At 47.8% G+C, this 24210-nt stretch overlaps 1 protein-coding gene across 1 annotated transcript; it reads right to left on the reverse strand.

Annotated features, from left to right (window-relative positions):
• Positions 1–9676: 9676 nt before the first annotated feature.
• LOC142785121 (uncharacterized) lies at positions 9677–14226 on the reverse strand. The gene is made up of 2 exons (XM_075883561.1): positions 14132–14226; positions 9677–14048 (listed from the first exon to the last, which is right to left on the reverse strand). The coding sequence occupies exon 2, from the start codon at positions 14007–14009 to the stop codon at positions 12351–12353; it is 1659 nt and encodes a 552-aa protein (XP_075739676.1). The 5' UTR covers positions 14010–14048; positions 14132–14226; the 3' UTR covers positions 9677–12350.
• Positions 14227–24210: the final 9984 nt, after the last annotated feature.

Below are 24210 nucleotides of genomic sequence, written 5' to 3' on the forward strand. Positions count from 1 at the left end.
GGTTTTACGGCGTGGTACGTGTATATAGGCCGGTTTGTAAGGGTTGTGTGAGGTGTTGCGCGTGTTAGGCGTCACGTGTATAATTATACGGGCATTATCGTTAACAAGACAAACAGCAATGGAATGGCCTCTTTCGCGCGCTGTCTATATTTAAGATAACAGAAACAAGGTTATAGATTCATTCAGATAACCTCTTCAAATTTTCTGTCTTGCCGTTCTCCGTTTAAACATGGAGTAACCCACCCGCTGCTGTACGGATATTGTTACGCACGTCAACGTTTTGTTAAAACATTGGTGTGTTGACTACAGATTTTTCGTATAGGTGTGTACTTTCACATAAGAAATTACGGTCATTTAGCATATTTACCTCTTCGAAAAAGGAAAGTGGATGCCAGCGACAGTTAAACTAGAAAAATAAATCCTTCTCTGCCGTATGCCGTGTGAATTTTCCGCTTTGGTTTTGCTATATATACTTTCACTGTGGAGCATGTACGTTAAGGATAGTGTGTTCGCGCATTATAGTATATAAATGAAATTATGCAGGTGGTGAAGCCGAACGCTAATAATAGTGCCGTCATTGATAGTTTTGAAAAAGGGCCCACCATGTCACTCACGGTGCATGCGTTGCGCGCTTTGTATAGAAAGGGGGGGGGGGGGAGGGGCGATGCACGGTCCAACTAACAGGGAACATATATAATAATGTACCCTGTATCGCATTCCATCGACAAATGTGCCGTTGTTATTTTATTGCCGCTACAGTTTGCGTTTAATTTCTGTCGTTCGTTGACCGCAACAAACCCGCTATACTGTGATATTGCCGTGTGGCTTTAATTCGTGACTTGTGTAAAACACTTTTTTTTCGTTAAGTTTGATAATACTTGATGTTGGGGCCTTGTATTTCTCTCGGTCTTGTCTCCATTCATACTAATTCACTAACCATCTGCAACACTCCCTAACTTGATGGAGACGACGAGTTTTTCGGCATCAGGGTGGCTGAGGCTAGCGTCATTATTTTCATCTCGGTTGCTTTTCCTTCCATTATTCGAGCACATCGTTGTCTCGTGCATGTATACCACAAAATACGAAATGGAATAAACGTAGGTCTGTTCTGCAGCACCTATATAATGAGTTCCGGGGTATGAGCAATAAAGCAACCAAGTTTTTGCCAGACAGGAGTAGAGGGATTCCTTGAGTCGAGCTCGCCGCATAGATTAAGTGTCACTTTTACAGAAACAACCGTCGCGATGCCGCTGTGTGTGTCATTGGCATTACGTTGTTTCAGTAGAACGAGCGTCTAAAAGCACTTACAACATTTAATTCTATTATATCTCGTAAGAAAGTACAATAGCTGCATGCCTATCGTTTAGCGAGAGCAAGTGTCGAGAGGCTCTGATCTTGAGACCAAGCATATGTTGCAAGTATCTGTCAGTCTGTGCACAAACAGTTCGTCCGTGTCTTCTTTGGCCTCGCCGGGGCGTCTGCATAGCTTGTTGCCCCATCATCTATAGGATCACTATATATACGCCAAGCCCATTGCACCAACGCAGGCATGAGGACAGTGTCTCTGCGCCAGCCGCGTAATCATTTAACCGCTACGCGTCGCCCCATGTAGGTTGACGCGTACATGTACAGCAAGTATACGAGGGCGCATATGACCGCGCCTGTGATGAACGTTCACGTATTGCTTCAGAAAATGCAGCGCTCCGGCTCCGTGCTTGCGCGATTTCGTTCTGTATAGCTCGTCTCCTTCGCACGACACGGCTCGACGTATGTTTTGGTCCCTTGCCTCTTCTTTCAGTTATGTCGGTTATTTGTCGACATGCATACTCGCGCCAGTCTTGTCGGGTTCGTGGAAATTGTCCCGTTTCCCCCGCGCGGGCAGCGGTCCAAAAAACCTTACTTCTGTATTGAAAGTCGTCGTCAACGTCTCGCTTCCGGAAACCGATGGGAATCTTCAGAGCTCTTCGCCACTCGCTGCAGTCCCCTCGCTTGCCTTGGGAAGGCGTCATCTCCCCCCCCCCCCCTTTTTTTTTTTGGATGAGAGTGAAAAAAAACGAGGTCGCTCCGTATGCTATGGAGTCCCGGCTTTCGAAAAGCGGAGACCTCGGCTCATCGCGCACGCGCCTTTCTTCAGCTTGCGCGCGTGTACGCTCTGCATATGCGTCTTTGCTTTCATGCCTACGCTGTGTCTTAGCTTTAACGGCTCTGCAACGCTTATAGGGTGCAGGCGTGTTTCAGCGTTAACGCGTGGTTGCCTCCATAGCTGCGTGTGCTTCTTGAGAGAACTTGAGCGAAACCCTCGCTTGTTCCCTTGAATGGCGTGTATGCGTGGTGGTATAAGTTTGTGTACGCTGTGCCTAAGCGTTAACGGCCCTGTAACGCTGATGGGCTGTGTCACATTTAACGTGTGGTAGCGCTTCTTGAGAGCCGTGTGGTTTTGGGCGAAACGCTCGCTTGCGCTTTGACTTGCGTATATGTGTGATGGTCTATAATAAGTAAGCGTCACTGTTATGCGGCTTGCTGTCTACTATACTGGTGCCGTATATTGTGTCGATTGTTTTCATTGCCTTCGCTCTCTTTCGTGTCGTACATACATCACCGTGCTCAGCGTGAATGGTGAATGGTAAATATGCTGAATGTGTATACCGTGAAATATCTTTTGTATTTTCTCTTAGTATTTTTTTTCTGTGCTCCATTTACACACTGCAGGGATGGAGAGTAGCGACACATACATGTGAGTGAATGTATGTGCCCACGTTGTTAATCACAGCCGCAATATGCTGCATTACTGTGAGAGTACTTATCTGTTCAAATTATACTTTAAAAGCTTCACGAAGCAAGAGCTGTTTCAGATCACGCGATTCCACTGTCCTTGTATGCTGCCCGGCAGGAAGAAGAAAAGGAAGGAAAGGCCATGCAAGTCGACCATACAGATACGCGCCCAGTTGGCTATCCTACACTGGGGAAAGGGAATTAGGGATAAAAGGATAGGGAGATAGAAAGAAGGGAGCAAACAAAAAAAAACACTGCTGCGTGTCAGGGTACTGAAACTCAGTATCTTACTGCTTTTCTCTGTTTCGTTGTACCTTCTTGTATATCTCAATACTCACTCCTTGCTTAGTGTTTGTTGTAGTAAGAACTACACCATCTTCCCGAAGGGGACCATGGGGTGATGTGGAGCATCGCGGTTGTGCAGCGCAAGCAGTCAGTTTTTTCAACCAAGAAACTCGCTAGCAGACACTCCCTGCGTCGGCGTTGCGAGGCGGCAGTGGGGGTGCGTGGGAGAGAAGGGAGTGGGAAGGGACGCCCATGCGCCACGGGGGAGCGAGTGCAAGCAGGTGGTCGGAGAGAAGTGGAGAGAGTAACGCACAGCTGTCGGAGTCGCGCATGCGTAGCGTGAGTGCGGACTATTGACGCGTGACATACCCTCGAGCAAAATGCTCCGCATCTAAAATGCTGGCAAAGCTGGTTTGTCATTATTATTTTCATACAGAGGGATACGCTTGGTCGTGTTGGTGCTCGTTAGTGCAACGTGTTACACACACTGGCAAAGTCAGAATGAGTGCCTACGATATATAGAACGAACTCGGATACCCACACAATAAGAGAGAGGGTGAGTCAGAGGAAACAAACATCTTTATTTAGAAGGTATAACTTAGTGGAGGCACCGTATAATTAGTAGTTTAAACTATGCCAACTGATTTGTTGCTTGGCCAAAAGTCATATGTAAATCAACGCGACTTTGGCTTGCAACTACGTGAGCAATATGACAAATCGAATTCACAGATTCTTTAAGATTACGTCCTCACGTTGGCTCGCTATGTATACTCGGTACTATTTTCTGCATTTTCGTGGGGCACCGGAATATGTGATGGGATTTCCGCTTCCGCCGTTATAACTGAAGGCTCGCTAATCGACTTGTTTTTTTTTCTCTGCCTTTATCTCTCCTCAAACCTTCTGGAATTCCTGTCGTAAACTTTCTTTAGTGAGTGCTGTTGCTTTGCAAAACTTTGAGATGCACACATACCACAGTGTGAGACCAGATTGTTGCACGCAAGATACATCACAGCTCATGCGCGTGTCAGCACCGGTGCCATTTCCCATAACTTGCGAAGGATGGCGAAGAAGGCCTGTGCGAACGTAGTGTTTTTTGCTCCCCATTGGTTACAAGGAATGTGCAAAAAGGTTAATGCAGACAGTAGCGGGGAACGAGATTGTAAGATCGGGCACCGGGAAAAACTTGTGAATCGTAGTCGAGGTGTTGTCTATTGCACTCCTTTCACATGTGATGGCGTGTACGTTGGCCGAACTGGAAGGCGTGTTAACCAAAGACTTAATGAACACCAGTGAAACGCAGAAAGAGCTGTCTCTAATCATTAGGGTATTCACTGTCAGAGGTGTGGTTGAGTCCCTTTGTTTCAAAACACCCGTGTTTCTTTATAGGGCCAGTGACTGAACTACGCGTGAAATCATTGAAGCCCGCGTAATCGACGGAATAAATGAAAAAAAAAATTTGTAAGTGTGGCTTCTTTACCTTTGTCAGCTAAAGTATCTGGAATTTTCGCTCTGACGTTTGCGAGCGCAGGTTGTCGCGATCGCTGATGACACGTGCACGTTCTGTGCTGTATATTTATATGATGTTTTCTACGTTTTACCGTATTGTATTAATAGCATGTTTGATCCCAAATGAAACATTAGTTGTGAGTTAGTGGTGCGTGTGTGTGTGTGTGTATCTTGTGTGTCCTTGTCGTGGTTCGCTATACCCATATGAATGATTAAGGCGCCTTCTTCAGAGCCACTTTTTTTTCCCCCCGCCCACTTGCGACTTTCGGCGATGAAGTCGTGTGCCATGCTGGTGCGTGCCTTCGAGCCGGTGTCAATTTGCCTCGCGACTCCCATCCGTACGCGGCGCGGCGACGGCTCTCCGCAACGCGCACGATCGCTGCTCCGCGGCAGCGCGTGTGCGTCTTCCGTCGTCGCCGTCTAACCATTGATCGCCGTGGCGTTGGTGGCGTCGGGTTCTGCACACCCCCCTCCCCAAACCTCTTCCACATCGCGTTCTCCGGGCTGTGAACTCCACGGAAGGAAGAAGGGAGGTTAAAAGGAGTGGTGGAAAGGCATGTTTCTTCGCTCAAAGGGTTGCCGAGGCGGGGGGGGGGGGTGGAGGAGAGAAAGAGAGAGGGGCAAATCGCGCTGCACACTTGCCCGTCCGATGCCGGCAGTTATACGGACGACGAGGCGCGCCTGACGCGCTGCTCGGTGGCCCGCGCCCGCAGCTGGTGCAACCCGGAGCACATGCGCTATCGGCGCGCGCCGGCGACGTCGCGGAAGCGCTGCACGGAAGCAGTGTGCTACTTCTTTCTTCCCGTGCCTGGCCTCTGTAGGAAGGAAATGAAGCTGGTCTAGGAAAAGGAAGGCGCGGATTTGCACATCTCCCTGTGCTGTTGTGCGTGCGCGTTGTCGTGCCAGTGCGACCTTTGCCCCATCCTCGTCCGGGACGTCGTGACTGCTGGTTGTGGTGGTGTCACTTGCTTCGTCGTGATCGTCGTCGTCTTGCATCTGTCGCCTTGAGGTGACGTCGTGCTTTCGCTGTTATACCCCAAGCAAATCCCTCCTCCCCTCATCATTACCCTCCGTGCCAGTTTTTTTTTTTTTCTTCGGGCATATCCCGCACTTTCCAGTAGCAGCGCATCCCGCTTCTAACGTTTCTCCAATCTCATCCTCAGCCTTACTTAAGTTGCGCGCGTGCCCCGCGCATCTCCTCTTCCCCCTGCAAGTTGTGCGTTCTGCATTGCACCCGTGCATTGCGTGCAGCGCGTGCACACGACTGACGTTTTACGCGCGCGAGTGGCTACGCTTGGTGTTGTTGTCACTCGCTTTCGCAGCGGCGCTAGTCTGTTGCGCGTTCACTTGTGCCCTCTTATTTTTGAGGTTTACATTTCTCCTTTTTTTTTTTGCGCGTACATCAGTTGGCTGATATGTGTAGAAGTAAGGTCCGATATCTTACGTTTCCTGCGGATTGCGAGACGTTGTTTGCTGTCAGCATTTCTGTTCTCTCTGCACATGACTGTCGCCATTTCAGGTTGTTTTCTGGCTTCCGAGTCTGCCTCCCCTTAACAAAACATCGCAACACACGATGCAGCTCAGTGGCAAGCGTGTCGCGCTTGGAAGCTCGATGTCGCGGGTTCGGTTGCGACCGTGACAGATGAGTTTTAATAGGGCGATTCACAGCAGTGGGACTTCTGCGGAGCGGCCAGTGGCGGCACTTTACGCGAATGCAACGTTGTTCTTGACGAAAACGTGAGGCTTCATGCTTGTTTTTGGTAATAACGGCTACGAAATTCAAGGTGCAGGGTTAGTTCGGCTCATTTCGTTGTTATCGCTTTTGTGTTAAACGATCTTAGAGTGCAGCGGGACTTATATCAGAAGCGTCCAGATCAGCATAGTTGTGTGTGTGTGTGTGTGTGTGTGTGTGTGTGTGTGAGAGAGAGAGAGAGAGAGAGAGAGAAATCGGCTGTTTGTTTTGAAAAATCACTACAAAAGTCGCGTAGCAAAAAGAGATCCTATGAAATCATGCCGCGAGAAGCGGGCTTTTGTTAACGCTCTTCCATGGCACTCTACTGCTGAATGAGTAAGTGGTAATTGATTTGAACGCCGCCATGGGGACAGTATTAAAAGCGCCTGTCTGTTGATACTTACATTCGCTTTCGTGTCGACAGGTATCCAGAAGTTGAACCGAAATCCTGAATACAATATGGCGTGCGCTACACTGCACGTGTTCTTATACGTCATTCTGCCCCTTTAGTTTATCCATATAGCGGCAATCAGTCAGTCACCTATCGATTATTGAGTGTGATTTTAATAGCTATGTAAAGAAAAATTAGAGACGGCCCTAATCCTCGTAGGTTTCTCATTGTGGCTCTAGCACGGTGGTGTTCGTGTGGCCTGGTATATTCCTTAGGATAGTGTTCTATTCCGTCGCGTTGCTGAAGCAGGTCCCAGAGGCCACATTCAAGGAAGTGCGTGGTTCGGACCTGCTCCGCCAGGTGTCTCGACGATACCCGATTTTGACGAGAAAAGCGCTCAACCAATCAACTGTAATCTGTTATTCTGAGTGTTAATTGACCCTTACATTAAGTAAACTTACGCTCGATTAACTAGAACCATATCTATCGGTTTTTTTTTGCGTGCGCTTTTAGTGTAGCGCTTTACGAGAGAAGTGGGAACTACTTCGAGGTTAACGCACTCGGCGTTGCCCGCCTTAACTGCGAGTGAAGATGTCGTTAGCGACAATTAGCGATTGCTTCAAATGCTGCTGCGTGAAAGCGGCGCTTTCAACGCGGCGCGACACTCTAGCGGGCATGACATTTCAGTCGATAGCCTTATAAAGCATTCGCACACAAACAGTCATTAAAGCAATTAATGAACCCATCTACAGAAGAAAGACATTGGAAGAACGCTGCGGGACGAGCCTAACAGGATTCAAGTGTTTTCGATGGCACTACCAATTTGGCAACGTCTGCTGCTTTCTTTCTTTGTACACTTTGTTCGTTACGTACAAACGCTCTTAAGGTCGCGCAAAGGTCGCTGTCTGTTTAAAGACGGCTGCAACAAACATTTAGTCTTCTTCTTTCGCGCATTTTCTCTCGATAACTGTACAAAAAATTCAGGATTGTATCTCGTGTTTCGAGATGAAGCCACGCGTTCAGCGAAATTGGGGACGCACGAAAATTTTCGGGAGTTTTATGCCGCGCAACAGGTCTGACACGCGCCACACCGGAGTAGCGTTATAGGTTGCCTCAAACCAGCAATGAACCTTTCACTATATACTGCGTCTATACTTGGCGAAAAGTTGCCGCATTTAAATGTGCGCGTACGTTTAGTATATAGTAAGTGTAGCGGCGCGCGGAGCCGGCTCATTCCGTGTGGGAAGTACCAGTTGGTGTCTGAGCGATCGCTTGCGAAAATACCGTGTTTCTCGGTATTGGATCCGCTAGGGACATCCCTATGAAAGCTCTCTGCATGGGTACTGTTGTGTAAATAACCCCGTGTCAACCTGCGACGAACCAACGTGCCGACCGTTTGTTTTGCAGTCGTAAAGTGTCAGACCAGTCTATACGCGTAATGCTCGCTTCTCGCGCAGTTAGTGGTTTTCGCGTATACACTTGACGAAACAAACTGCGCACGCAAGAAAGCCTGATATCTTTATCACGTAAAGAATGATTTTGTAAGAAGCCTTTACGAGCTGCGGAATCCTTTCGTAAAACTGGATGCACACCCGCGCGTTGCGACTCCAGTGGGCTCCGGCTGGCGACCTGGCAAAAAAAAAAAGGAAGAAAAAGAGGTAATTGAGAAAAGAAAATAATATTTAATCCTGCCAAGGGACAGGCATACTTGATTGTTTTGTACACTGTTGTCTGTTTAGGTCCCGAAAAACAACAGATACCGTTGTTGAAGGCCGAGAAGACGCGCATGTCCGCGGCTAAAGCAGCTGTCGCCAAATTATAGCTCGGCACTGAGTCTTTGCCGCGCCTCGAAGCTCTCTTTATTTCAATAACATTTCGGGAAACACATTTGGCGCCGCCTTGTGGCTATGCTTTGTAGCGCGAGACAAAACGGGCGTTGCAGCGTTTCTTTGGTATGACGAGCACTGAAGCAGTTTCGCAATTAAACCGCGCTTACGGAGCTATAGTTTGGCGTCGTTGCTTTTTTCCCCCCTCCCACTGTGGAGGTAGGTAGGTAGGTATAAACTTTATTTTTCCTTTGTAAAGGAAAGGTGCAATGGAAGAGAGATGAGGAGAGATTGCTACGCTCGATAGTCCTCCGCAACCCTCTCTGCCCAACCCAGGATGGCCTCCTGGACGTCGGGTTTCAAGCTGCGCATGGCAGCCTCCCACTGCTCCTCATTACTAATTAGTTTTCGAAGGGACGGTGGAGGGGGGTGCTTAGGGCACCCCCACATGATATGATTAAGATTTGCTTTCTGTGCGGGGCAATATTTACAGGAGGAGGACGGGTAAAGAGAAGGGTACATGAGGTGAAGAATGTAAGGAGAAGGAAAGGTGTGAGTCTGCAGCTGTCGCCACAGTACTTCGCGCCTTCGTATGGATTTCGACGTTAGCGGCGGTAAGGATAAACGACCAAGGCGGTAGTGACTACAGATGTCGTGAAATGTTAAAAGGCGATCCCGCGCAGCAAACGGTGCCGTTGTCGAAACGGGGCCTGGCTCTTCCAGCGCCTGCGCCCGGAACGTAAATCCTCGGGCGCTGGCGTGAGCCGCCTCGTTACCGGCAAGGCCCGCGTGCGCGGGAGTCCATATTAAAGCCGTGTCTTGTTGCGGGGGATGGGCCAAAAGGAGGGAGAGGGCTGTTTTGGACACCCTACCCGCTCCAAAATTGTAGATGGCAGTTTTTGAATCACTAATAATAAGTGAATAATTTGGAACTGTAAGGGCCAGAGCTATGGCTGCTTCTTCCGCCTCCTCAGAAGAGGAAGCAGAAATAGAAGCAGCAGCAGATATCTGACCTAGCGAATTCACAACTGAGAGGGCGAAAAAAGGACGAGTACTGTATTCGGCAGCGTCAACGTAGAGCACTTCTTTAGAAGTAGAAAATCGTTTTTCGAGAGTTTTTGCACGCTGTCGTCGACGTTGCTCGTGGTGCACAGGGTGCATGTTTTTAGGGAGCGGCGGAATGAGTAGATTCTTGTGTATTTCACGCGGAATAGTGTGTTTGGCGTTAGTGGTTGGAGTTGGCCTGATACTGAGGGTATCGAGTATGTATCTTCCGGTCTGTGTGTTGGAAAGACGAGCATATTGTGAAGTTAAGTGTGCTTCAATAAGTTCAGTTAAGGTGTTCAATGTGCCTGTCTCCATGAGCCGTGCGGTGGACGTTCGAATGGGGACTCCGAGAGCGAATTTGTAGATTTTACGTAACAAAGTGTCTACGTTATTTTGTTCTCTTCTCAGAAGGAACAGATAAGGGAGAGAATAAGTCACTTTATTGAGGACGAAGGCTTGGATGAGGCGGAGGAGCTCTGCCTCTCGTAGCCCGCCATGCTTATTAGATATCCTGCCTATAAGGCGTAGAGTGTGGTCCACAGTTGTTTGAAGTGCTTTAATGGTGTGTGTGTTTAGTCGATTTCGTTGTATGTGTAGTCCAAGCACCCTGAGTCTGTCAACTTTAGGCACGGGTGTATTGTTCAGTGTTATTTGTATATCAGAGATGTGCTTTTCAGAGCCCCGATGGGCAGGAAGGAGGAGCAGTTCAGATTTAGTGGGTGAACAGGTCAGATTCATGTTACCCGCACAAACCACCACCCTGTCAGCAGCAGTCTGCAGAGTTTCCTGAATGTGACCATCGGAGCCGCCTGTCATCCAGAGGGTAATATCATCTGCATAAAGTGAAAATTTGAGATCTGATATGGATCTCAGCGTTCGAGCCAGCGGCATCATCGCGATGTTAAAAAGGAAAGGTGATAACACTGATCCTTGAGGTGTGCCGAAACTCCCCAAGGAGTAAGAACAAGAGTGTTCAGACCCAATGTAAATAGTTGCCGTACGGTTCGAAAGGAACGCAGATATGTAATCATGAATCTTTTTACCAACGCCTATAGCGCTCAGTTCACTCAATATGGCAGTGTGGCTGACGTTGTTAAAAGCCCCATGGAGATCGAGACTGAGAATTGCTTGAGTATCGAGGCTAGAGTTAGGGATAATGATGTCATGCTTCAGTCGAAGCATGACATCTTGACTGGAAAGGGATTTACGGAAGCCTATCATTTCGTGAGGGTATAAGTTGTGTTCTTCTATAAATTTGCTAAGGCGGTTGAGGATTACATGTTCAAGTGTTTTTCCGATGCATGAAGTGAGGGAAATCGGACGTAGGTTGGCTGTGTTTATGGGCTTACCAGGTTTTGGTATGAAAATAACTCTGGCGTCCTTCCACGCAGCCGGCAAGGTAGAAGTGTCGAAGCAGTGGTTAAAAAATTTAGTGAGGGCTATAATTGAGTTTTCATCTAAGTTGCGGAGAAGTTTATTATTGACGAGGTCAGGGCCTGGTGCAGATGAGGTGCGAAGGTTCGCAAGCGCGTGTCTAACCTCAGCCTCCGTTATGGGGCTACTGAGATCATCATTTGGTTGTCCGATATAGTCAGGTGCATCGTATCGATACGCGCTGGGTAGGTGTTTGTCGCGAAGATCATTAAAAAGAGTGTTTAAGTTACCTTTGTGCGAGTGAAGTAGTTTGTTAATGTGATGATTATTTGCGGTACGTGATATGGTAGGGTCTAATAAATGCCGCAGGAGCTGCCATGTCATCTTGCTGTCTAGGTGGCCATGCATGCTTTCGCATTTCTGGGTCCATTGTTGACAAGCAAGCTGTATGGCATAGTCCTGAATTTGCAAATCGAGTCTCGCAATTCTCAGTCTCAGTCGGCGATTATGTCGCCTCTTCTTCCAGCGTTTGAGGAGAGATTGCTTAGCTTCCCACATGTGAAGAAGTCGGGTGTCAACTATTGTAAAAGGCGTATCAGGTGGTAACATGGTGGTATGCGTTTTTGTGTCAGTGTGCAATTGCTGTACCCATTCCGAGATATCATCTATCTCAGTAGGCGCCGAGCAGTGACGGGCCTCGCGAAACTTGTTCCAGTTAATAAGGCTCAGGCGCTTGGGAGCTAAAGGTTTGTGTCGGAAGTGTATGGTAGTTTGAATAATGTAGTGGTCACTACCGAAGTTAATGTTCAGGTTGGTCCATGTGACAAAGTGAACGCGATGGCTGAGTGTAAGATCGGGAGATGTATCTTTAGCTACACTATTACCTAATCTAGTGGGCATGTCTATATTGTTGTGGAGGGTGAGGCGGTGATCCTGTATGTGAACCCACAAAGCCCTACCCTTGGGTGTAGAAACAGAGTGGCCCCATACTTGATTTGGTGCATTAAAATCACCAAGTATTAGGAGAGGGTGATGTTTCGCGGCCGCAATGGCTCGGGCAAAGAGAGTATTGAAGCGATGGTGTTTCGCCTGTGGCCTACTATAGACGTTTAATACGTATAAAGGCGATTCTTGAGTTTTACAAGGAAGGACCTCCAAAAAGTTGTGCTCCACATCGACGCCGTCGAAATTAGAGTGAGTTACCGTCAAATGTTTTTGCGTTAATATTGCAGTATCGGGAGAATTTAGAGATTTAGTTTGGTGTACACTGTAACCGGGAAAAGTTATGTTTCCGTGGGTCTCTTGTAGGGCAATGACTGCAGGGGGTTTGGGGCAGGAGGCCAAATATTGTTGAAGAGTCGCTTTCTTTTTGCGGAACCCCCTGCAGTTCCATTGCCATACTACAAAGTTCGAGCGATTAGGGTTTGCAGCCATTGTCGGGAGGGGGTGTAGGAGAGAAGGCGGGTACGGCTATATTTGGATTATTGGCCGTGACGGCCGCAATCCATGCAGTGGTCTGCTGCATTTGAGTTTGTACAAAATCTAGAAACTTGTCAAGTTTGTCATTTATGGCAGCTTGGCCCGTCTCCTGAGCTGTGAATCTGCTCTCTATGTGAGAAATCTTACTTTCAATGACGGCGAATTTCTTCTGTGTTTTATTTTCGAGGGCGTTTATCCTATCGTTAAGAGTTAGAACTGTGTCGCTGAGAGATTCTTCTTCGCGTGGTGTGGCAGGGGTTTTGCGCTTATTTGAGGGTGGCAGCTGGGAGGTGTCTCGAGGCATTGTAGTGTCCATGTCAGTAGGAGGAAGAGGTATCGTGGGTTCAACAGCAGGGGGCGATTGAGCAGGAATGAAAGATCGTGGTTCGGAATGCTGCGAAAGATTGCTAAGGGGCATTCGGGATTGTAGCTCGAGCTTTAACTTTTGAATTTCTGCCTTGAGGCTAGCGTTTTCAGCTAGAACTTTTTCTAGGCTAATGTTTTGAGATAAGGAGCAGTTAGAGGAAGCTGCCTGTGCCCAGCTTACCTTTAATGGGTTTGGCAGATGACTGGTGGAATGGGGGTTCGTTGACTGGGTCGGGAAGTCAAGTTCTTTGGGAGTCGAGTTTGGGCCCCGCCTCTTGCTCTTGCTGCGACCCCGCTGTGGGCCACGCTCTTGCGAGCGATTAAGGCTCGGTGTCCGGGATGATGGAACTTCTGAGGGCTTAGGTGTCTGGTATTTAGGTGTCTTAGTCTTGTAACGCTGTTTGCACAATGGGGAACCGGTGATGTGAGCTCCACCACACACGACACAGACGGGTTCACATTCATGGTCCATTGAGGAATCCTTCAGTCCGCACTTGTGACAGATTGCATCGGGAGTAGAGGGGCAGACATCCTGGCGATGTCCAATTTTTCGGCAACGGGTGCAGGCTTCCACCTTCAGTCGGAATGGGCGGCAGCGAAGCGTGCAGCCTTCGTAGTTGATGTAAAAAGGGACGTGCGTGCCACGGAAAACAACCAAGATGGTTTCGGTGGTGCTCAGTCGGCGAGCGGCCCCAATGGTCATGGCTGGATTACATCTTTGGAGGGTTGGAAGGATTTCCTCGTCAGCGTAATCCAGAGGGAGATGAAACCTTCCACGACAAGAATCTACAGGGTCGGCAACGTGGGTGACGACTTCGTAGGGGACTCCGTTGAACTTTAAGGTCCGGATGTTGTGGTATAAATCTGCTCGGTCCATGCTTGACGTACTCACGAGCACTGTGTGACTGGTGGGATTGACCCTGATTTGATCAGGGCTGCTGATGGGAAGTCCAACTGCTTTGAGAACGAGTTGTCGTAAGACACAGGGGTGCAACTTGGTACAGTCGAGACCCCCGCGTATCCGAAGAATCACCTTGTAGTCCGCATCGGGCAGTGGTGGAGGTTTAGGCTCCCATGAAGATGGTTTCTTCAGATCCGCTGCGCAGGTGTCAGCCGATGAACCAGTGGGACGAAGGTCAGCATGTAGAGCACGCCATGAGCGAGCGGCGTCGCCTCCAGCAGCGACGCCCGCTGCGACGCTGGCCGCGTCGCGCTGGGCGCCTCCACTCATACTAGGCCGGCGGTTAGGCCTAGCGCGGAAGCGGTCGAGCTGAACAATAAACAGTCAGCACTGTTCTCAAGGAGCATTATCACATCCCAACAAGGTGTCGAATGGGTGCCAGGTCCACTTACAGTTGGTGTGATGTGTGATCCAGGGTCCAAGGACCTGAAGAGGTGGTCATAACACGGTAAGTAGCCGGAGCCAAACGTACACACGTCAGCGTTTGATCGGGATCAAGACGCGTCTCTCCCCACTGTGGAAAGTTCCGCCGTTGTGCGAGTAATTAACCGGCATTCCTTGAAATGATCACTCGTCGGGATCTATCCGACTCAGTTTTTGAACGGATTGTGCTTTATTTTGTTGGCTGATAATGACTTCCACGCGGAAGAAACACTGAAGAACGTGTGTGTTTACTTATTATTTTTTGTCACTGTCTTTCTTCGTGGCTGACCAAACTTTTATTTTGTAAAAAATTGCGCGGTTTCGTCTGCCGATGACTATGTGCTATCACGATGTGCTATTACGCTGTGCGATCGTGGAGCTCATATATAAATATGTATATAGGAGGAGGTACTTATATAAATTCATATAACGACTGTTCAAGTTCGAACCGATTCTTTCAAGTATACACTTCGGAGTGTGCTTGTTTAGAATTTAGGTTGTCGTCTCTTCTATGTATAACAGCTCCTTACATCAGATTAAAAAAAAAGTGTCGTTCATGTGTTTCCGTCGCCTTCTGTTTCAGTGCTCCCATTCTTTTAATGCCATTTTTAAATACATCCAGTGCTTTGCTATTCTGGTTTAACTTGATTTATGCTTACTGATGAGAGCTTACTTTGTGTATAACATATCGACTTCCCCTCTTCTCTTATATGGTGCGTATCAGCGTATATGTACTACAGTGTTGTCCCTTGTGTATCACAAGGATGGCTTGCAAAAGTCATGGCCATGTTATACAACCGGCACGGACTAGTATACTCTTTGCCCTGCGTATATAACGAATGTCCCGCAGTCGGGGGTGTGTCGCCTCCGGAGTTATGTACAGAAAACAAAGCGATCAAAACGTTGGAGGCGTGCGCCTCTCGTGCGGCTGGCGTAACCGCCGTGCCGCTTAATCTCGGCGAGGTCCTTTCCGTTTCCGCATCTACACCGAGTCATCGTTTGCGAGTCACCTTTTTATCTCCAATCCCGCTGAAAGCGTTCGCTCTCTCCCGTCGTCGCCGGTCGGCGAAATTCCGGCCCGCGCCGCCCTCTGGTTGTCGCGTTCTTCTTCTTCTTCTTCGGGTTCAGAAAGCACCGCAACCCCTTCCCCTTGACGCCTTTGTTCATTTCATTTTCCCGATGCTGTAGCTTGATGGATGATCGCCGACTCTCACGCCTACTTGTGTCGTTGTCGACGTTTAATGGTCCTTATGGTGGCGTGGGAAAGGGAAAGCCTAAAGGGTGAGGGGAGGGGAGACGTATCTCGTGCGTGCTGCTTGTGTTGGCGGCCGTTTTTTCGTAAATACCATATATAGCGGGGCCGTTACTCGCCGTCGCTCTCTCTTCGGAACGCTTTCCTTGGATGCGCCGGTCGCGTAGCCGACTTTGGGAGGAAAAGTGACCTCACTTTTTCTTTTTTTCCTCGCGCCCCTTTGTTTTGAGTTTTCACGAAGGCTGGAAAATCACTTTTATCGGTCTCTCCAGAAGTGATCCTTGGCTACGAGAACAAATTGAGGAAGCAGTTTACAGTGAAGAATTTCCTCAATTGGAGGTTATAAAAAGTAAAAACTTGAAGAAAAGAACTGAGAAATGCAGTTGATTTGTTATTGTAATGGCATCATTCACCTTTCGTGGAGGCTCACTTTGTAATCACATTCTGAGGCTGTGCTTCAGAAAAGCCTCCATTAGGCTTAGCGCCTCGTTGCGTCGCAGGTTGATTGAGAACGCGACCCCTTCATCGAGCTTTTCTGTCGCACGGCCAATTGAAATGGTTTTCTTTTTTTTCTGCCTTTGTTTTCTTTTCTGACGTTTTTTCTTGCAGACTGAAACGTTTTTTCTTGCAGACTACCCTGCGGCTTTCAGGCTTCCGCGTGTCGTGGTGCATGGTGCCAGTCTTTAAATCGCACTAACTCGATGGGTGAAAGTGCGCAGTTAACGAAAAGAAAAAAAAAGAAAACAAAAACGAAAAGAAAAGCCAGGGTAATGGTAAATTTATTGGGATAAATTGCTATATTTCTTTCACGCAGAACTTTGAGGGATGACGTTTATAAAGCCGGAAACTATATCTATACGAAGGGCGAGAGCCAGTACTAGTTCACCTTCTCACGTTCGCGAAATGGTCAACTTGACGGCGTCTCTAAGCTTTTGAAGGGACATGCTGTACGTGTCGTCACAATTTTTTTTGGTGTCTACTTTTAGTTTATGCTTCATCGGTAAAACAAATATGCGGATAGTTCGAAAGTGAAGACTCGAAACTAGCGAGTAATAACGACAACAGCTAACTTTACCCGCGTGTCATATATGCATGTTTCCTTTTATAAGTTTATATGTTTCGCAGACAAGCGCTCTTTTTAAAGAAAACGCCTGCAACGGAAGCGTAGCTATAGCTATACGCGTGCCCGTTTACGTTTACGGTCATTAACAGTTGGAGCGGAGTGCGATAACGCCTGAAGATAGGCGCCTTGGGATAACTAGAAATAGGACAGAAGCAGCGCAGACTTTGAGCGACGTTGGGTACGTGGACACCGCAACGAACGGATGCCGCCATCATCATCAGTTCATTTGAGGTGTAAGTAAAACACACACACACACACACGCACGCACACACACACACACACACACACACACACACACACACACACACACACACACACACACACACACACACACACACACACACACAGCATTGCATCTTCATTTAAGAAGAACTGACATGTTTCAGTGCAATATTGTAACTGGATGTCGTTAAGCGTGTGTTGACATTCGCAAATTTCGAGCATCGATTAAAATAGCCTAAGCCTATATAAACTATGTTCGGGATAGTTTAGAAATGTTTTTGTATTTTGACTGCGCTAACATGGGCACAAAATTGGTGAAAATGTACAACTAGTTTCATGCCCGTGGGCAAAGTCTTAGCACAAAAAAACTGTACGACGATCACTCTAGCGTGAATATTCTGCTCTGTTGATGATACACTCATAGTTTCGACATGATTGTTAGGAGGACTGCAGTCTGTGGACGTCATTGTTTATTAACTGTAGAATTGTGTATTGCAAAGTTTGAAAGCTCTTGTAAATCTGCTGAATATCTGATTCTATTCCATTTTAATGGTTCACACTTTGTCACAATAGTGAACTGGGAACCTTTAGTGTTGTCCTTCTGGCCCCACCTGTATTTGAGTCATGAACTAATGTTTAAACTTTTTAAACATTACGGACAGCGACTTTCGCCTTATTATAGTACATCTGTCCCCATAATTTACCCGGCAACTTGTAACGCACATAAGCTTAACACCAGTACAAAATTGGAGGCAGCCCTAGCCCTTCAGACTTCGGTGTTTGCTAGTGGCATTCTCACCTCGGCTTAAGTGTACCCTGGTAGGTCGCCTTCGTGTTTCGGCGCGCTGCCGAAGAGAATCTCAGAGGCCACATAGAAAGGAGTCCTTGGTTAGCATCTGGTCCACCAGGTGCCGCAACGGTCTCAGATGCTCGCAAGAAAGCCGTCTGCTTTTTTAATGAGTTCATTCAATTTTCAGTAAGTGCTGTGGCACTTGATTGACCTTAATAGGAAAGCAATCTATGCTCCGGTATCGTATGTATTCAATATAACTCCTAACGTGAATCAAAACCATCCATTCCTTTGAAGTTCTTAATTTTTAGAACCCTCTTTTTGAATGTTCAAAAAGCCGGAAGTAAAACATTGACCGGAAGTGCTCGGAAGAAAGACGAGAATAACTCGTTGCTCATGTTACCAGGAAACATAAATCACTGTCCAGAATAAAGTGATCGTAGGTCGAACTCAAATGCATTGCATAAAATCACTTAAGCATAAAACATAAGCGTGGGCCGTAGCCCCGGAAGATATCTTAAGTGCTGGTGGAAGGCCCGTATGTTTTAACGTTATCAATGTTCTCAAAGTTCCGCTGCCCATAGAATTTTGGGCTAGAGATAATAATGTGCACTCTGCTAGTGCCGCCCATTCGAAATTGTAATCGCACTTTTTCGTATAGTAAGATTGAAGAGACCGTGATTTCGGTCGTGATAAGCCTTTTGCTTGCTTATACATGTATATAAGATGTACCGTATACGCTGCATTTCAGCAAGAGGACGAAGATGGGCAAAGACGCAGAACTACAAGAACTAAAGAAAAAGAAATAGCGTCCTAGTTTCCCTTCATTTAGAATCACGGAGGACGCTCATGATATCTCTGTTATTTATTTTGTGTTAAATTAGTTAACAAAAATGCAAAAAATGTATGTCTGAGTTAAATCCAACGTCTAAGAAAACGGTGCTTAGCTTGCGCATCGTTTTTTTTTTTCGCTCTTTTAATATTCCTCTTGAAACTCGCGCTTTATAACAAGAGTTTGCCTCTTCATACCTCGCGTTATGTGTTGAAAAAAAAATTGAAGATGAATGTAAAAAGATGGGAACGTAGGGTTAGAGACGGGCTGGTGCTGTTGGTTTCGAGTTTCACAGACAGCGTCATGTTGTCCCGGGCTTCTCTTTTTCGGGTTCATAACTGACTTATTTCAAACTGTTCTCTCTCTTTCACTTCTTCGCTTCGTGAAGCGCCCCTCTTCTGCGCGCACGCTTTTCGACGCCGAGAAGCATCTCACTAGCGCCGTATAAGGTCCCGACGTCTTTTCTTTTTTTCACCCTCGACACCTGGTGCACATCAGGCTGAAATCGATGCCACCCAAGAAGGAAATAGATGAAAGCGTCGAGTATATATATTCCTAACTTGGAGGAAAAGTGGTGTCAAAAGCGACGATAGGTATATGAAAAGCAACGGCGCGCGTAAAGCGTATTATTTCGGCGGTCGACTGAGCTCGTTGGAGGCCTGCTTTCTCCCCGCAGCAGAATCAGCTCGTGTGGCGGATTTTCTCCACCGTCGCCTCTCTTCTCTGTCGAGTCGCCGCTTCGTCGCAGCCCGTGTGGCACGGATGACAACGTCCTGGCTGCATTTTTTTTTTTTTTTGCCGCTGCCCCATTTCGAGATGTCGTCAACGCGCGCTTTTGTTCTTGCCCTGGGGGCATTACGCTTCCTGTGTATTGATATAGACAGGCCGTGTGTATAGATACGTACGTGGCCTGTCTCCGTGTGTGTGTGCCTTTTTCGTTGTGTATTGCGTCGGGTATTGATAGATGCGCGTACTTATATAGGCAGGCCGTGTGCAGAGATAAGTATGTGGTCTACCTCAGTTCTTGTCTGCGTGTTTTGTCGTTGTACTTTGTGGAGCTATGCAAGCTTACTGTGTATTGGCAGGCCTGTCGGATACGTTGAGCTTTCGTTTCTGAGGGTTTCGAAAGATTATAACTTCCCTAGGTCTTGGGTAATTGGGTGCAGCACGAGGGACGCTGTACTTTCGTACCATCCAAACAGCACGGGGAAATAAACCGGTGGTTGAATTATCGAATCATACTGAGTAGTCAGCCCAAGTTATATTCACCCAAGCTAATTTTAAAACTCGGAGTGTCTCCTATGTATCCGCTTCGATAGACTCAAAAGTTAAAAGCATATTTTTTTTTCTATGTCTATTGAACCTACAGCGCCTCACTCCGAAAGCGCTCTGCCACTAACGTGGTTTCGCATTGCCTCCGGGATCGGAGGCATTGTAAGCTTCGTGCACTTCACCTTGCACTACACAGTGTTTAGTGCTGCCTTTGACCAAGCAGTGATGTCACGTGATGACGTTACCGCGTGACGTCACGTCGTGTCGCAGTAACGTCATGATGACTTCAAATGACGTCACTTATGTTGGCGATCTGTTACGTTGGGATGACGTTTTACGTTGGCGTCATCACACGATAGTGCGCGCGCGCGCGCGCGCGCGCGCGCGTGTGTGTGTGTGTGTGTGTGTGTGTGTGTGTGTGTGTGTGTGTGTGTGTGTGTGTGTGTGTGTGTGTGTGTTGGCCCCACCAACACGGGGCGCCCGCCCGTCAGTTGTCGCGTTTGTCTTGACGAGACTTCAAAAGGCTTTCGCCGTAATAATTGCGTGGCTTTTACGCGCCTTAGAAGTGTGGCAGCTTGGGCTAGTTGGTATGGCATGATAGTTATAGCGCCAGAACAAAACGACGACACAGAGGCAAGAAGTTCAGGTGGCTTAGCGAGTAGGCACTTGAACTCTATAGACCCATTCCTTGTTTGTAAACACAGGTAGGCCGATGTCGACATTATGAGTAAAAGTATAGCGACGTCCGCACGTAACTTCCGCCATAAGCGCTGAGGTAGAAAAGTTCTAGTACACTCTAGCTGAGGGCTGCCATGTGTGCCAACCAACAAAACTAAGTTGTGCGTCGCGACTCACATCCAACCGCGACGCAGTTCGTCGGCATACCGTTCCTTTTTTTTTTCCTCGTTGCTTGGCTGAGAACACCACACGCACCATTGAAAACCCAGCAGAAGCTGCAGTAAGCAGAGCGTCTTTTTGCCTACCAAGAGAGCGCCACCGCATTTTCGTGACGTTAGTCCGGTGGAATTTGTGATTCGAGCTGTCACCTGCCGGCGCGCTTAGCACAGATACAGCTGGATTGGTAACGCCCGGGCTGACATCGAGACAACACTGGTGGCAAGCGTGCGATAAGCGCTGTCCGGAAGGAATTGTGGTGATTACACCTGTCCCGCAGTTAGCCCCGCGTTGCCTCCCGCCTCTCCTACAGATAGGGCTGGCCCTTAAAAGCGATGAAAATTCTGGTCTATACCAGTGACAGCGCACCCTTCACGTGCAACGTAATGCAACCGCGAACGCGTCGATGTACGACGCACGCTCAGATTAAGGCGCCAAAGGTAAAATAAAAAAAAAAAAAGAGGAAGCACCGTTTCGTTGCGCGTCAGTTCTGCGAGTCAGTTTCGCGCGTCAGTTTCGTTCTCGTCAGTTCTGCGAGTGGCTTTCGCGCGACTCGGTGCGCTCGGCGAACCGACAGCCAGTCTGTCGTATGCCACAATGTAGCGATAGTGCACATTGCTAAATTGCGATATCCATTAATCACGCGTGACAGGCCCCGCTAGCGCCGATTCCGCCCCGTTCGCGTTTCAATTTACGCGCTATACGGCTGCCTAATGCTACTGCGTAATTGCGCCGCATCTGTGCCCGCCACGTGGGTTTGACCGACAATTACAAAGTGCACGTCACGACCGATGAAAGTTCGCGACCCACGCGATTGCTTCTCGCTCGATCCCGAAGGCCGCGCCATGAATTTTCATTACGCGGGTATGTAGAAGAACTTCGCAAACTGTGTCAGACGTGATACATTCACGTGTCGTGACCCCAAGGGTCGTGTTGTGTAGCTCTGCTTGCAGCCTTGTCCGTATACCGGTAGAAGTTATGAGCTCGAAACATTACTGATTATTCGTTATAATGCCACGCGTTTCGGGTTAGCATCGCGCTTACAGCGTCAAAACACGAACTGCTACCGTCATCACTGCGGTCCTTATATATATAGTTTCTGGCTCCTAAGATAAGACCCTTTCACTGTTTGCAAACACAGGCCCTTGATGACATCCGGTTTTGTCCAGCGATGTGCCTTGATAGTATCGGTGGACAACAAGAGCTTTGGAAGATAGCCCGCCGATTTTCACAGTTTTATTCCATTATTTGGCGAAATATATTCGAATAAATGCTTTTTTGAGATATAAAAAGATTCTCTTGTATTTTACGCACGGTCTTTTTTATGTGAAAAACGAAAGAGAGACTTTGCTCACCTTGAAAAGAACTTGAAAACGTGATTTCAGTTTTGACGATAGGAGCTGGTAAATGGGGTGACCGGAAGTTTTTGACGGTACAACCTTGAAACCGTCTATATCTATATAGTTCTAAGCCCTAACCACACACGCGCGTTACAGTGCATCAGCGCGTGACGTATACGTGTAGAGTTACTCAATACGGTATACCTTTAGATAGCATATACAGTGAAGGTAGCATATGCAGTGACTCCACATAGGTGTGTGTACTCTTCCTCCATGGCAAGAGGACGGGCATGTGGAGGGGGAATGACACGCGCTGACTCGTGACGCACTGCGCGGTTACGGTGTGGTTAGGGCTGTACCAACACCCCCTAGATTTTTAGAAGGTGATGGCTGTACTACGTGTTTAGAGTTTGGAGAGTGTGGTTAGGGCTCTAACGCTGACACACACAGCTGTTTTAATTTGCTGTCGTGGTAAAGTGATTTGAAGGCCTGATAGAGCACATTGTACCTTATATATATATATATATATATATATATATATATATATATATATATATATATATATATATATATATATATATATATATATATATATATATATATATATATATATATTGTGGGTTATTACTGCAGTTACTATTGCTCTACGCTCGCCTCTTTCTCTCTCGCTTTCCTGGCTCGGCTGGCGCCGCAGGCCTATGTGTATACGTGCATGGCGGTTAACGGCAGCACACCGCGCTCCAGTGGCTGTCTGCCGGCTCGCGATAAAGCGAGGAGCGCGTCCGCGAAATGCGCTAGAGCGTCCCCAATTACGTCGATGTCCTACCGGCTCCTCCGGCGCCTCCCGTTTTCCTGAGCGCTGCGGTTCTGCGCGAGGCTCTCGCACAAGCGCGTCGCCGCACCGCGTCAACTTCGCGTGGCCGTATACTCACTTTGTCGCGCTTGTTGACCGCAGCCGCGCGCTTTCGCGTGTGTTCATCTCACCTGCATGTCTATTGACCCGTGTCGGTGTGTTTTTGACTGTATGCATTAAGTAGGTGACCATTCTGGGGAAGCATACTGTGCCTTGTGCCCTTCGCGTAGCATTGGGTACATTTGTTGACGGGCATTTATCAGAAGAGGTGACTTGGGGTGATATCGACGTTGTTTGGACGAGGCTGTGAGAGGGTCGCTTGCGTTTCTCCTGCGTTGGTTCAACCACCGGTGGTCTCGAACTAAACTCAGCTGGTGGGTAGACGCCAGGAAGTGGCTTTACGCGCAAGAGCCGAAGCTGTGAAGATTATAGCGTAAAATTTAGAGCGCAAGATTAGAACGTTTAGGAGGAGGGGCGGGGGTTGAACGCAATGATGTCTAACGTTGCGATTTGATGGAAGGCTTTCCGTCACTCCCACATTTCATATATTTGGCCACTTCGTATAGGGCTTCTGACGTAAGGTTTCGAGCTACGTGTCGATAGGAGCTGCTGAATAAGGAAATCTGGATGCTGTAGCTCCGAGTTTTTGACGCGCGCGATTGTGGTTAATGATTTTGACACTGGACAAGCTGTGCACACAAACTCGGACTCAAGAAGGGAACGCTAACACTACGGGCCCTTCTTCAGTCCGTGTGTGTGTGCGCGCCTTGTCCAGTCTTAAAATGAATCAGCACTAATTAGCCCAATTATCCGTGCTACTGCAGTATGAATCACCACATGGCGACCGCATAGGGTGCATCATGAGAAAATGGCGACCGCATAGGGTGCATCATGAGAAAAAAAAAGAATGCCTATGGTCATAGAGTTTTCTATAAATACACTATAGGGAACTCTGGCGCTAGTAGGAACTGCAACGTGCGGCGCTTCAGGAAGCATGGCAATGATGCGTACTACACGGATTCGTCTAATTTTCGTACTTCCTGTTTCGGTTCACTTCGCGTGGCTTGAAGTTGCTTTCTCACGAGACAACAGTTGACAAATATTTGGTGGTCGCACTTCACTACATTAACCTTTTAGGCCCATCATTTCAAATCGGCTCACGAAGTTTATAACCGTCTGCTCTTTCTTTCGAAACGAAACCGAAACACAGCAATAAACGAAGCCGCAAGTACGATTCGCCGATCGCAAGTACGAAGACTATAGGCAAATCAGTGTACTAGCCATCATTCCCATGGCCGCTGAACGATTGCAGCGCCAGAGTCCCCTCTAGTTAATTTTAGGAAACTCTATGCTTCTAGCCACGTTTGCATGGCCCGTAGGCATACCTTTTAAGTCACCATGCGTGAGACAGGCAGCATGGGGCCCCATCCGCAGACTGTCAGAGGTCCCTGCAATGCACGAATGCTTGTG

This window comes from Rhipicephalus microplus, unplaced genomic scaffold (assembly GCF_043290135.1).
Source record: "Rhipicephalus microplus isolate Deutch F79 unplaced genomic scaffold, USDA_Rmic scaffold_18, whole genome shotgun sequence".
In the NCBI taxonomy this organism is placed as follows: Eukaryota; Metazoa; Arthropoda; class Arachnida; order Ixodida; family Ixodidae; genus Rhipicephalus; species Rhipicephalus microplus.